Source organism: Papilio machaon, chromosome 21, assembly GCF_912999745.1.
Source record: "Papilio machaon chromosome 21, ilPapMach1.1, whole genome shotgun sequence".
NCBI classification, from domain to species: domain Eukaryota; kingdom Metazoa; phylum Arthropoda; class Insecta; order Lepidoptera; family Papilionidae; genus Papilio; species Papilio machaon.
The window spans coordinates 3,381,981-3,397,457 of NC_060006.1; the positions used below are offsets into that span (position 1 = coordinate 3,381,981).

Consider the following 15,477-nt stretch of genomic DNA (forward strand, 5'->3'; position numbering starts at 1 on the left):
GCTCAATATAAGTTTAGAAATCTCTTAATAAGTAAGCACAATGCTTTTTTGGCTAATAAAAATAAAAATCATAAAAACATAAGTACTGATATTTACTAACATGCATTACGTGTCGAATTTTATTAAAAACATCCTTTTACAAACAAGTTTACTAAAAAAAATAACAAATTTTGAAAGATACATTTTTTGTGTGATACGCATTAATAAAATAAAAAATTATTTTCGCACATTTTGAAAATCATCATAAAAATTTATTATACGTTTCGAATACTTTGTTTACGTTTAATTGTAAATTATAAAAATATCAATGACAGGTATTTTGGCATTTCGTTGTGCCTTCGTAGCCGACATGTTAAAGTGGTAATAAAAAAAATACAAATTCCCGCACTTCCTAATGAAGCAGAGATCATGATGACCTTTAACTCACAGTGCCCTTTGCCTTTAATGTAAAAAAAAATAACTACTGTAATTTTAGTCCTATATTAAATATTATGACATGGAAGTAATCGTAACAATTTAACTATATTTTAACTTTTTAAGTATTACGAGATCATAAAAAAGAATCTCGTTTATCAACGTTCATATTTTTTTGTTAAATACAGAGATAACTGTTAAATATATTTCTGTAAAAGCTGTAAAGGTAGTGGAAGCTCACGTTCAATTAATAATTCGTAAAAATTCAATAACAGCTCTGAATTGTTTCCGATAGTAACGTACGGAGGGTAATCAAAATCATTACTGCATTTAATGTAAGGTTGTTCTTGTTCGTAATAAATAATTGTAGTGCCGAAAATAAACAGACCCAAAGATTATGTTCAAAAACAATTCTTTAAATAACTAATTTAAATTTTAAGTTATGAAAACCGTTTAAGCGCCTAAGTTCGAGATAATAATAACAACTTACAAAATTCAACTTGAAGTTACTTTTTAAGGAAAATTAGAAATTCTAATTCACAATGTGAAAGTAATAAAGAAGAAAGTGACATTGTAACTGATCCCGTTGAAGTCTTTTTTTCTTAAGGTTATTTTATTTAAAAATTCGGTAATGGGCAAAAGTATGCGATCTAAAATACATCCTACTTAAAAAACTTTGGCCTATTCATACAGTTGCAGTGTTAAAATAGGGCGCAGTTTTCTAACGTTGTTGTGTTAAATGATAATGGTTGGTACTTGTCTTTTGTAAATCTCATTATTTATGTTACGGACCTTTGTTTACGTTATACAAATAAAGGGTAAGTAAGGGCAAGTATTCGCGTGATTCTATCTAATTATATGCAGATAGTCATCAGTAGTTGTAGGTTAGTTCCGAGACTTTGTTAAAGTACTAATGGAGTAATTATTGAATTACGATCTGGTTACATAGAATTCCAAACATTAGATTAAAATATAAAGTTAATTTGTATTAATATAAAGACAAAAAAACGTACAAATTGGATCTTTAGTTTTAATGGAATGTTTAAAACTTCGAATGGAACTACTAACGAGTATTGCATACATATAATACAAAAAATAACTTGCATTTGTACTTTAACTCAATATATAAATGTTTAATTATCTACTCCTATATTTTTCAAGGAAGTTAAAAGTTATGATATCTCTAATTACTTCTCGAAGAGTCACATTAAACTTTTAGTGATACCTAGAATACTTAATAGCTGGTTTTATGTTTTATCTATAAATACAAGGAAAATTCTTTAAGTTGTCGCTTTTTCATTTTAATTTTTCCTAATTTTTAACCATCTTAACTAACTCTAAATCTCATTCTACCTATAAGATTATGTTTTAAAAAATCTGTAAAAATAAAAGAGCTTCCGGCCTTCATCGAGCTGGTTTAAATGAATCATTGAATGCATTGTTGATGTAAAAATTATACTCAAAGAAAATCGAACTCAACGCAGACGGACGGACACGCGTGTAGTCGACAACTAGTTTATATGACGGATTTGATTCTACGTATATATTGTAGAACTGATCGCTATTTGCTTAGTGCTGGTTCATCCTTAAGTTTGGATGTAAGTTTAAGTGATGGGTGTGTTGTGGTTATTATTAACTGTTACCGTGGCAACGGGGAATGCATTGAAATTAACTGGTAAGTTGTTTCACTAAGAAATATAAATTTATCTTCTAAAATTTTAAATTAATTATGAAATTTTCTCAATTTTTTTTTCTATCTATTATAAGAAATTAAATCAAGGAGCGCTTATGGGCAAGCATATAAAACATAATTTTTATATATAGTTACAAGTATAATATAGTTACAAGTTGGATATCTTTAACTGTAATGACACGATTATATGATGTAGCTTATATTACACTTGAAAATTAAACTGCTTATAAAGGTGTTTGAATTGGTATTAAAATGATAATATTTGATTGAAATTCTTAGATTCGAAAATATACAATATACGATAGATATTGCTATTCTGAGGGTACTGCAGTATTCTCGAAGAGATTTAGGATATTTTTGACATCTTTACATTTTTTTTTATTTGTACACATACTTACAAGTTGTAATTTCCACTTATTAGACAGAACACTATGCAGAATACATGACTAGGTTTTACACAAAGAGAATAACATGTCAATACAGCGGCCCGTCTCGCCATGACAAACTTCACAACTGTGACAAAAGCATTGGTTTATGTGGTGTTTGAGCAGAAAAGTTTAGTTCGTGATGTACGGTCTTTATATTCTTGAATTTCTTTGATATGAGATCTCACCTTTTTTTCTGATATTGCGATATTAAGATGTTTTATAAGTATTTTATAATTTTTCTAGAATACAATTTTCTTATTTAATTTCAAAAGAATTATCAAGATAAGTTAGCAATGAATGTACATATAGTGGAGTAAAAATTAAAAAGGTACATAATATAACTTATGTTATATACATATGTTGATGCTCATCGCATCTACTTAGTGGCACGGGAGAGGTGCACCCTATTTAAAAGTCGAATTGGCCCCTAACGATAAAGAGCTTCAAAACTATTTTAATTTTTTTTGGAACGAAGTTCCTTATCGCTCGTTGTGAAAGGGGGCTAGACGGAAAAAATTCTTACGAAAAGTTGGTACGACACTTTTTGCTATAGACGAATGAGCGCTACTTCACCATGGCAACGACGTGACAATATATAACGAAAATTCATAGAAATAAAATGTACTTCTTGTGAAGACTTAAGTTTTTTATTCATAAAATAAACATTGGTTCCTTCACTAATTAATAGAAAGGAACTTCGTTCCATCCGGGTGTCCCTTGACACCTCTCAAGTTTTTTTTTACTTTTTTTGTATACTTTACTGATTTATTATAGTATATTTATGTGTCATTGAAAACAATTTTAAATCGCGAATAGATGTTATGTCCAAAAGAGGTAGGTTTATAATTATTACATACATCATACAGTCATGGGCGAACCTACTGCGCGCGGCTAAATTTATCAAACAGTTACACAAAATTTTTGTGACTTTAAAATTTTTTACATTTAAATATGAACGTGTAAAATTATATTGAAACAATGAAATTGTATTTTACCTATAATAGAAATATACGAAACATATTTTTATACGTATTTAAAAAAAAGGTAATTTTTAAATTTGATGAACAATCTGCAAATTAATTAAAGTTTCTATCAGTACCAATTCGATAAACGTATATCATAACCGCAGAATTCCATTGTTGTAGTCTTTGTTTTGTTAAAGAGAATTTGGCAGTAAGTTTCGACTGTGTTAATAAATATACAATGACATCTCTATGATTATTTTTGAAAAAAAAAAAAAACAAAGTATCTCTTACAACTGAAACACCAATAATATCTGAGAGCGGTCACGATATACACGTCTTTACAGAGAAAAAACTAACAAAATCAATTTATAAAAAGTCCCCTACTATGACGCAGAAAATAAAATAAAAAATAATAATGATAATATTAAAATGAATATAAGTTATATGTCATTGCGATAATAAAATCCGTCGCAAAATAATTCATTATTCATTAAAATCATAAAATTATTAATATAACGAAAAGTAAACCGCCAATTGCCTTGACAGAAACATTTTATCAAGGTAATAATAATCGAGAAACGGTCAGTGAACTTATTTTATAAATAAACTCCCATCACTTTTTTAAAAATGACCAAATTACGCACCACAAATCATCAACATCAGTAACAGTGGTAGACGCCAGAAACAACATCTGTTGCACGAATAGGGCGGCTCGCTCGGTGCAATACCTTGACCACACAGAAGACAGGCATCAAGTGGAAGCAATTCAACGTTTCGTCTGATAAGTGTGTGTGTGTCGGAGGCGTAATTTTAGTTCTCTTTCCCTTCTCATCCTTTTTTTAAGGAAAGGATGGGAAGGGGTAGTGGATTTGATGGAAAAGAGGACGCATAGGAAGGCGAAATATTCTCTTTCTGTGCGTTCCCTCCTCCGTCGTTTCTATAGGTAGGCAAAGCAACTGCAATTGAATATGTTTATGGGTAGCAGTCACTCCCCTGTTTCCGCGAATTCATATTTTGTCTTCCAAATTAATCCTTTTACACGTCATTTCATTCTTCACTCCCTTCTCCATCACATCACCTTTAAAGCAATACCACTGTTTTCCCAGGCCCACCTGAATTCACCGAAATGGCAAAGCGACGGCTGCCCATAGACATCCGCATTTGCAAATGCGGTGCCTACCTTTAATCGACGGAGGGGGAGACGCACAGAAGGAGCACATTTCCTCTTTCTATGCGTCCTCCATCAAATCCATTTCCTCTTCCCTCCCTCTCATAGGAAAAGGGTGGGAAGGGAAAGAAGACTAAAATTAGGTTATATTAGAATTTATTATGATTTTTTGATTTTATTTATCCAAAAATCTATATATATAAAAGAAAGTCGTGTTAGTTACCCTATTTATAACTCAAGAACGGCTGAATCGATTTGACTGAAAATTGGTGGGCAGGTAGCTTAGAACCAGGAAACGGACATAGGATAATTTTTACCCCGTTTTCTATTTTTTATTCCGCGCGGACGGAGTCGCGGGTAAAAGCTAGTTATAAATATTGATAGAAACTTTTACATTTTACTAGCAGAACCCGGCAATGTAATGTCAGTCAAATGAATGGCAACTCTAAATAAGGAAAAAAAAAAAATTAAATGTCATCACGCGAGCACGTTTCAATAAAACTCATATATTTTATATTTATAAATTAAAGGTACATTTATATATTAATATATTACTCATTTTAAAAGCCATTATAAGAACTGAGTTTTATTTTTGCGGATTGTTTAATTGTTATTTTTATGTTAATACTTATTATGGTTAAAGTTTAAGATGATTCCATAATTTTTTTATCACATAATTAGATTCTTAACGTGCCCAATTTTTTGTTAACGTTAATGAAGACTTTGCTTGTATGACTTGCCAATCTTTTTCAAAAGTCCTGTGTCTTCAAAATGGCGACTGACATATGGCGTTGTAAAATGGAAAAGTACTGAGATCGATAATAAAAGGGGAAGGGGGGGAGGCGTCGATGGGATTAAACGCAAACAATATCGCTAATTGCACAAAAACAGCAATCTTTATAACGTAGATCTTTTACGTTTTATGCGGAATCGTTTTTGCACAATTAACAGTAAATGTTACATAATTGTTATGTTGACGCAATTAGTATTGTCAGTGTACACGTTTGTAGCCAATTCGTTAAAATAGTGAAGGGATCGTTGCCCATAGACATCCGCATTCGCAGACGAGTTGCCTACCTTAAATTGACAGAAAGGGGAATGCAAGGATCCCCTATACCACCATATATTTTCTAAAAAAAAAACACCCTTTTTTAAAGGGAAGGAGAAAAATTTGCCTCCGGCACTACTACTATGTTTTTTATTTTTTAATTCCGCGCATACCATGTTGCTAGTACATAATATTAGCACAAATACTTTTCGATACGAAAGTTCACTATATAAATATATAAAGTCATTCTTTGTAACAAAGTTGTAGAAGTCAATAATTATAGGTTTTGAATACCTACGCGGTTTCCATTATATCATTTATGGTTCGTAAACTAATTACTACTTCGTAAGTTAATGTTACTCGGGTCAATGACCTCATCTTTAAAAAAAATAGTGCATTGAGTTCGTAATATCGGCTAACTAGTTTTGCAACAATAAATGTTTATTTCTTATCCATCTATACAATTAATTAAATTGGAATGACTGTGTAATATCGGAAAAATATTACGCGATTTTACATTTTTATCTATCTGTCTGTCTGTCCGCAAGACCGCGTTTATTTTAGTTAATCTCTAAAACGATCGGGGGACTTTGACTGGAAGGTATAGCTTATGTATGCGCGAGTAACTTAGGCTATTTTATTAATTACGCGCTGACGAAGTCACGGGCGACACCTAGTCTTATTTCATTTCTTATTAATATTATAAATGTTTAAATAGATGGATGGAAGTTTGTTTGAAGGTATCTCCGATACGGCTCAATGGATCTTGATGAAATTTGCCACAGATTTAGAATATTCTGGAAAAACCTATAGTCTATAAAGTTTTTTTTTAATACCGCGCTGCCGGTGTCGCCGGACAAAGCTAGTATACAATAATACAGCTCTGTATTTGTAAGACGACGCCAAAAAGAGTTTCCTTTCAAACTGTATAAAAAATAATGTACAAAGATGTTTTTGGTCCGGTAAAAAGCGTTCATTTATAAATTGACTTGGAATTGTTTAAAAAACTTTTTTAAACAATTCCAAGTCGTAAAATATCCTCGTAAGACTTTTTTGTATTATAAAACAGAGTTATTTGAGGCCTAAACCTTCCTACTAAACGCCCTCGGTGGTCTAGATCGAGTGCAACAGGAGATCGATCAGGAAACTGCAAGAAACGCACCGGTATCCTAATAGGACCAATAAAACAATCGTTTATTGGATAAAATTTTGGAAATACATCATAAATAGCTGTTGCCTGCGACTCCATACGCGCGAAATAAAAAAAAAAACTTAATTCGTAGCCTATGTCTTCTTCCAGATTTTGGTCGATAACCATGTCAAAATTCATCGACGTCCATGAAGCCGTTCTGGAGATTCCTTCAAACAAACATCCATCCATTCAAACTTTCGTATTTATGATATTAGTAAGATTTACGATTTTTTTCGCATTAACAAAAAAATCACTTCGTTGAATGATATGACATCTCAAGAACAAGAACCTAGGAGAACTGTAGCTGACTTATCTAGCCTTGGTTTTACATAATTATATTCTCTTACCGGACCAGAAAAGTTGTCGCATTACAACGAAAAAATTCCACTACGTCTAATGTGGGTATTTACGTCAATTACCTTGCACTTTGTTTATTGGAAAGGAATTGTAAGTTAAAAATAATCCGTTACAATGAGTAATAGCTAAACCAACGTTGAAGGCTTTTGGAAAAATATTCATGAACGCTATTAAATTATTTAATTCTATTAGACATTGTTTGGTGTTCATTTTAAAATGACAATTTCGTTAGCTTCAGGAGACGTATAAGCTGCAGGAACCCTTCTCCAAGGACTATGACGTAATATACAAAGCCATAATATACAAAAACTTACATAACACTCCTAAATCATTCGGGGAAATCCCCGAAAATCCCTGTTATCAGTGGGATAAAAAAAATATTCATTCTACAGACGAGCAATACCACCAGCTGCCGGAGCTGTTCCAGCTGGACGACTACGAGGCGTGCCTGTCCCAGCGGCGTGGCGCTTTCTGTCTCGCCACCTTTGACCTATTGCCGTCTTCTAACAAACAACTATTCAACATAATTCAAGTAAGTTTCAACTATAATGACATAAAACTAGTACCAATCACCATGCGCAGGAGGAACAGAGGTGGTTTTATGGGTATGCTCCATAAAGGGGAGAGAATCCCACATAACTACCGTGTCCCTGCCCCTTGGGGCACGAAGTATGCAATAAACATTCCCAACTCTATAAAAAGAGCCCAATTACCATGATCCGAACAATAACGGTAAAAGAAGACTAGTGACTTGTGAACGATAAAATACTACGAGTAAGTCGGATTCTTACAAGTTTACGACCTAAAACTCAAATGGCGGTGCAAACCAGGGTTATAGATGAAAAAATATTGTACTCGAAATTTCGAAATGTGAGACAGCAGCAAAATTACGAAATCGCTATCTCAAATATAAATACTGTATCTGTATGTATGTATAGAAAAAATCTGTATATAATATAGAAATAAGTATGTAAATTACGTCAAAGTTAATATTAATTTCTGTTTATCTTGATATTACAATTTTAATAGGGTCCCTTGGATACTAACTAGTTATTTTGTAACTGTGAGTACCTTGTGATGTCCGACCTTGCTTGTTCTTATCCTTTTTGGAGCTAAGGTCTTAATGCAAAAACCGATTTTGACATGTCATTTAAGGCCATTGTATCGTAAGGTCAAAACCATGACCGGTCCCGAAACGGTGTGCAAATGTGCAAATATAATACGCCCACAGTGCCATCTACAGAGTTTAAATGGATTTAAATTACAATTTAAATTACGAAAGCGCTTTTATTAGATAAATATTAATATAGAGATTTCTTTGAACTGATTATAATAATAGTTTCTTTCGTCGTTGGTTTTCACTGCCGAAACACTCGTAGTTATTGTTTTTCAGTTGCTTCAAGGAAAAAGAAATGGATGTCATATGTTTTTTACGCATGTTTCGGCAATGTAAACCGTCATTTCTCTTTCTAGATCGAACCTGTAATTTATATTTGTATTTTTAAATTACAGCAATTCTCCGAAGACCGTGCCAACTTTAATCATACAAGAATCCATCGCGGATATTGTGTGAGCACCAGATGTTCGCACATCGACGAAGTTTCCCTAAATAGGAGATTCGTAAAATGTGTCAGTGACATAACGAAGAACACTTACGGTTTGGACACAAAACTGGCAACACTGGATTATTGCAAGACAACTAAAACACCACCAACAAAACCCATAGATGAATTAGACGTCGCATTCGCGTATATATCCGGGTTTATATTACTTATGAATGTTATCGGAACTATATACGATTTAACAAGAAACCCCGACCACAAGCGTGAGTAGCTCATTCATTATGCAAATGCAAGGTGTACTGGAAAAATTTCCAACTTATATCTATGATTTTTATTAATCTGTGAAGACTCTGCAAAAAAATTCCATTAACAAATAGAGAACCTATAGGAGACAAGTTTACTAAGATTTTTCGAGAAATTTCTAACGATCTTTAAATTAATTAATATGGGCACATATTGTTGCAATACAGAAGAAAATCTGATCAACTAATTTCATTTAAATTTCTATATTTTTCGAACAATAAAATATAATTCAAAACATTATTGTGTCATTTTAAAAAACTGGGGAAGAAATACAAGTTAAGTTACATTGATCCAAACTACTTACGTCATAGCATTGACGTATTATTTTCGATGTAAACGTCACTCGCGCCAAGCTATAATAAAAAAGGTTAATCGCATTGTGACCTGTTAAAGCATAGTTCTAGTTACAAGTAAATGCTTTAGTATTTGCATCATTATTCTAGTTTCACACGAGGGCAGCACAATAAACAGTAGTATCCGTATTGCTATTGTTTGAACACTGGCAAAATTGTACCAAAAGTACACGAAAACACCGTCATCCTTCATACTACTATTATTGATGAGAAAGTTTAGATGGATGGTGGGATGGACATTGTTGTATGGTATCTCCAGAACGGCTCAAAGGATCTTCATGAAATTTGTCACAGCTGTGAAACATAGTCTGGAAGAACACATAGCCCGCGGACGAAGTCGTTGGAGTTGAGGTGCAGCTCAACAACTAAATTGGCAGTTCATTGCGATGTACTATAACTATGTGAGCCGAAGAGCCGTGAGCTGCCTGGTGACAGCTCGGTTATGTTCAGTGTAGTTATGACTATGCCTCACTATTCTGCCTTCGTGTGAGATTATCATTACGTCACTCTAGGTGTAATGTTATAACAAATCATGGCTCACTGTAATTACTTTATAGACGTAGATCAAATAACAGATGTAATTAGCAGGTAACGCAGACAACTAAAGCGCTCATTGAATAGAATGGTCTTTTCCAGTGACAGATAATGGAAACAATTTACGATTTTTTTTTTTATGGATGGCAAATGAACTAGTGTCATGCACACACTATGAATATGATCATCTGCTAACACAATTCTTACATTTTCTTTGTTTAATAATTAAAATAGATTTTAACGCACACTACCCTACTTAGAGATATTTTTCATCAATATGTCATATAGATAATACTATGTTTTCTTACAGCTAATCGTTATTTAATGACATTTTCCTTCATGGATAATTGGAGGCGGCTAACAGACTCTTATGAGAATGGAGATGCCAGACTCAACGCACTTCAGCCTATTCATGGCATGAAGTAAGTATAAGTATTATTTGTATATTTAATAGCGTAAAATATACAATTGTACATTTATGTATTTTTAATGTAAAATGTGCAGTTTATCCACAGTACGTCTTGGAGTGGGTTTTGGTATATTATGTATTTATCCTTCGTTTCGATTGAAAGCCTAATTTGCGTTAACAGCCCTCCGAGACAAAGTGCATTCGTTCCGAAGCGATTTCATAACGAATTTCAAAAATGTATGGAATTTACACGTTACAATCATGTGATTTATCGAAAGTCATTATCAGTTTCCACATATTTTTGTAGTTCGTATGGCATCGCGGCAAAGCGAATGCATTTTGTATAAGGAAGCTGAGGCACGTCAAATCCATACATCGCGGCCATTACGATATTTGATATATTTTATTTATTTTATTAAATCTTATCTATAAAATAAAACTGTTTGTTTCAGAGCGATCACTCTAATGTGTGTCATGCTGGCACACACCGTGATAACTTACCACGCTGCATATCTCATGAACCCACGCTTCATTGAAAATGTAAGTTATTACTTATTAAACAATTTATATTGATTTTATTTTATGATATTTTTATCATCAACGTTTCAGGCGACGATTGTCCAAAATTTATTTTTGCAAATATATAAATATTTGTCACAAATCGAAAAATTAGGGATTTTTATCTTTTCTATTGATTCGCAGGGTAACCGTCACCCGCTGTCTATCTTACTGCACAACGGTACCGTCATAGTGCAGACCTTCATCCTGCTCTCCAGTTTCCTTTTCGCCTACAATATGCTCATCTACATTGAGAACAATCCCAAGAAGCAACTTAACTTAAGTCTGTTCCTCAGCTCTGTACTAAATCGAGTCTCCAGGTAAGATATACTAAGTTCTGCAGCAAATTGAACCAACAAAATGAAGCAAATGCTCTTCATCTTACATCTTACTAATTAGGTACTATCTAATTAGTAAGAAGACGGATGGATGAGGGATGGATGGATGGATGTTTACTAGGTATGTATTAATTATGGTAGACATGTAGAAAACAGTCTGGAAGAACACACTTCTTTTTTAATCGACCGATCTGATTTGGTCGATCGAAATGGTCATCGAATTGATCCAATTTCCATGTCGATTTATTTAAGGTTTTTATAGGAGAAGGGGGAAAGGGGTAGCGGATCGCTTATTTTTAATCGATGCTACGTCCAAGGACAAGGTCTAAAGGTTCATTTAGACATAAGGCGGAAACGTACTTACAGTTCAGTATTATATTAGTAGCGCTTTCATGTATTCTCATACGTTTGTGTCGCTCTAAAGCGACTGCCAAGCGTTCTTCGTACGATTTCGGCTTATGTGTAAATGAACCTTAACTTTTCAATACCGGCTGAAACTTCTGGGCTGATAATACAATTCAATTTTCCAGAATCCTGCCATTGTACATATTCGTTGTGGGTTTTGTGACGACATGGTGGCGACACACGAGCGATGGCCCGCTTTGGTCGCCCCTGGTGGAGGCGGAGTGCGCCCGTTGTAGGGACAAATGGTGGTCTCAGTTCCTATTCCTCAACAACTTCTATAAGCCTGATGATAAATGCCTTGTACAGACGTGGTAAGTGATTAATTTAAGATCTGTGTAACTCTTTAAAATCTTAGTAATGTAGTATATCAATTTTATTTTTATACATTGTGAACTAGTCTAATTCCAAACACCTAGTTCTAATAGTCGGAAGACGAACTAATGATGTTAACTTATTCGAATCCGTTATTAATATTTAAAATGTATCTTAGTACAAGCTTTTAGGCTTTGAAGTATAAACAATATAAGTAAATTACTTCAACAATTTGCTAACATTTGTAGTAAAAAAAATATATTGTGCTAAATGTTAGGAAAAGTTTTAAAAGCGCCTTATTATCTCCAGGTTCCTCGCAGTGGACTTCCAGCTCTACGTGTTGGCGGTGTTTCTCACCCTCATCCTGGGCCAGTCTTTCCGCACCGCTATTAAGGTCTTATCCGGTCTTCTCGTTTTCTCCATGGCAACCAACTTTGCGATCGCATACTACTGGGATTTGAAGTCTGTACTCTTTGTAACGAACACTGAGTAAGTATGAAAAAAAATTTATATTTTATCTCCTACTGTAACGTAAGTTACTTAAAACGACATTGTGTTTTAAATTGTCAGTAACGCCATCTAGCTGAATTATACACATACTTATTTTATTTTCAATAAGGAGTTAGCAGAAATTTTATATGAGTTATGAAAAGTAACATATCGTATGCAACTATAGCAAACAGACAAGGGATATTATGCTTTTGTAGAGGTTTTCAACAATGTAAACTTACGGTATCAAGATTTTATAAGTCGTCTTTTACAATAATAGAGCAGTATTTACAACGTATAGGTGGGCCAATTTACAAGGCCACATTTGACGCAATATTGTAACAACGTTCGAATGACATGGTTACAGTAAACATTTAATGGAAATTTTTAAAAAAAGGAAAACAATTGTTCGATTTAAACTCCAAAAAAAATAATAATTAGTATTTAATGCCTGCCGTTACAAGATTAAGTTGTTAGATTTTGATCAAGTATCTCATATCTTACAATGACCCATCTGTAGTTGTTTTCAATGAAAGTATTCCTTCTAGAGCAATCCGTAGTCTTTACTACGGCGTACCATCGTTCAAGTGGATTTACATGGCGCCTTGGACAAGTCTGCCTTCCTCTCTGCTAGGACTTATAGCAGCTTTTCTTCTCTATCATTGGCAAAAGAACAACTACGATCCCAAGGAGTCACTGGTGAGATGAACATACTAAAATTTAACTAAAATCTACTATATTTTATATTTTTTATTGTTGTATTTCAATATGATTAAAAATCTCATTTCATTTGTTTATGATTTAAAAAGACTTTGGATTGCATCAAGATATAAATAAAGGGTCTTTCAACAAAGACGGTCTTGTACGGTCTTTATAACAGAATACTTTTGATGCAAATTATATGGTGTCTTTTTAACATTTATCTTATGTTCTTTTCCCAGATCTATCGTGTTCTGTACCGATGTTCGGTGCCTATCCTCTTAATTTCCGTAGTGTTGGGTTATTTCATCAGGGACACGCAGTCACCTCTCGTCACGTCCATATACACCGCCATCGACCGTCCACTCTTCTGTCTTACGATGGTTGTCGCATTATTAGGATTTATATATAAAATTGATAGTAAGTAATTTTTGATAGTCTTTATGTCATAGATAGACTGAGTTTACAGTGCCTAGAAAGTTTTGTTATATCAAAAAGGGTCTTTTTATATTTTAAGATGGCAAAAAGTAAGCGACCATCAATTTGCTTAAATAGCGAAGCGACCGCTGCCCATAGACATGCGCAATTGTAGATGTATCGCCTACATTTAATAGATATAGGAGGGGACGCATAGAAAAGCCTATAAACTTTTCTTATAAGAAAAGGGTAAGAGGGAAAAATTAGGCCTCCGTAACGGACACTCATCAGACGATACGCTGAATTGCTTTACATGACGCCTGTGTTCTGTGTAGTCATGGTATTTCACCGGTAGAGCCGGCTCATTCGTGCAACAGATGTTATTAAAATCCCAAGATATTTTATGTAAACCAAATCATGTGTCTTTGTATCCAGGTCTCTGGTGGCAGTTTCTTTCCTGGTCCGGTTGGCGACCGCTGAGCCGGATGTCTCTATCCATCCTACTGATTCACTGGTGTTATAACCTCACGCAAGCCGCAGTTAAAACAGACCTTGCGAGAACTTCGGTATACGAAATAGTAAGTTTATTCTTTTTTTTCAATCAAATAATTAGCCACGAGGAACTATCCAAACTACGTGTACTGAGGAGGAAAAAAATAATTATGATCCAATTATTTTTCTCTAAGACGATCTAATGTAATTTTTTATTAATTAATATTAGGACACGATATAAAAACTAAACTCTGTAAACCAACGAATGTTGTTTTTGAATGCATTGTTGAATTTGTACAGTGAGCTCTGTTGACGCTATTCTACTTACAGAAAAATCAAATTTAGACGTAAAATACTGCTAGCAGAAGCAACTGTACCATTCTATATGTCTGTACATCGTGGTCCAGCGCTCGTAACTGGTTTATGAAGTTAAAATATATAACTAATTGTAAACTTTATTTTCAGGGTGGGCATTGGTTCGTGACAATGTTTATGACGTATGTGACGTCATTGCCGACATATCTGCTAGTAGAACTGCCACTACAGCGGTTCCTAAAGGCAATGTTTTTTTAGAATGAACCACAAACAAACAGCTCTAAACAAAACCAAATAACAATCGACATTGTTCTAGTGCAATTAATAGCCATGTAGTTAATTAATTGGTGAGGAAATTCGGGAATTTTTAAATCATACCTATTGGAAAAACAGATGTACGAATATGTTTATTACATTTCGACAGTGGAATCCAACGGTAAAGATTTCAAAATGTATTTAATTTTAAGATTAACTAACGTAAACTTACTATAACAGCGGTGGCCAAGATCTTCGACACTCCTAAATATTTTTCTTATCGATGCAATTAAATACGTATTTAAAATATATGGAAAAACAGAAATTATCTTTATTATATCGATGCACTTATTATTTCATATTTGGCATCAGTAATTTAAAAGAGCATTTTGAAACACAAAAATATAAAGGGAACTCGGAAGAGTAACAAATAAGTCTTCAAAGAGCCGTTTGTTGAGCGAGTCGCCTCAGCTAGGCCATCGCAAATGAATTGTTCGAACGAGTGCCACAAGTTTGTAGAATATTTTAGTATTTTTATATTCATCTTGAAAAATATATGTTTTCCTATATTGACAAAATAGCGGTAAATATTAGTTATTTACGTAATTATAGAGTAAATTATTTAAATACTTGCAAAACGTCACCTTAATAATATAGATTACATTCCTACATTTTCCAGTTACTATTTATTTATAAATTTATTTTATACTTTCTACTTATAATATTGAAGCTAAAATATAGTTGCCAATACACAAAAATAAATCCATACAA

General features: G+C 33.4%; 1 protein-coding gene across 1 annotated transcript; it reads left to right on the forward strand.

Moving 5' to 3' along the window:
* Positions 1–1,831: 1,831 nt before the first annotated feature.
* Positions 1,832–14,907, forward strand: LOC106712633 (nose resistant to fluoxetine protein 6). The gene is made up of 12 exons (XM_045683344.1): positions 1,832–2,089; positions 7,658–7,797; positions 8,778–9,090; positions 10,328–10,439; positions 10,879–10,966; positions 11,129–11,304; positions 11,853–12,038; positions 12,349–12,528; positions 13,077–13,227; positions 13,368–13,647; positions 14,080–14,222; positions 14,602–14,907. The coding sequence occupies exons 1-12, from the start codon at positions 2,026–2,028 to the stop codon at positions 14,707–14,709; spliced, it is 1,941 nt and encodes a 646-aa protein (XP_045539300.1). The 5' UTR covers positions 1,832–2,025; the 3' UTR covers positions 14,710–14,907.
* The last annotated feature ends 570 nt before the right edge of the window (positions 14,908–15,477 follow it).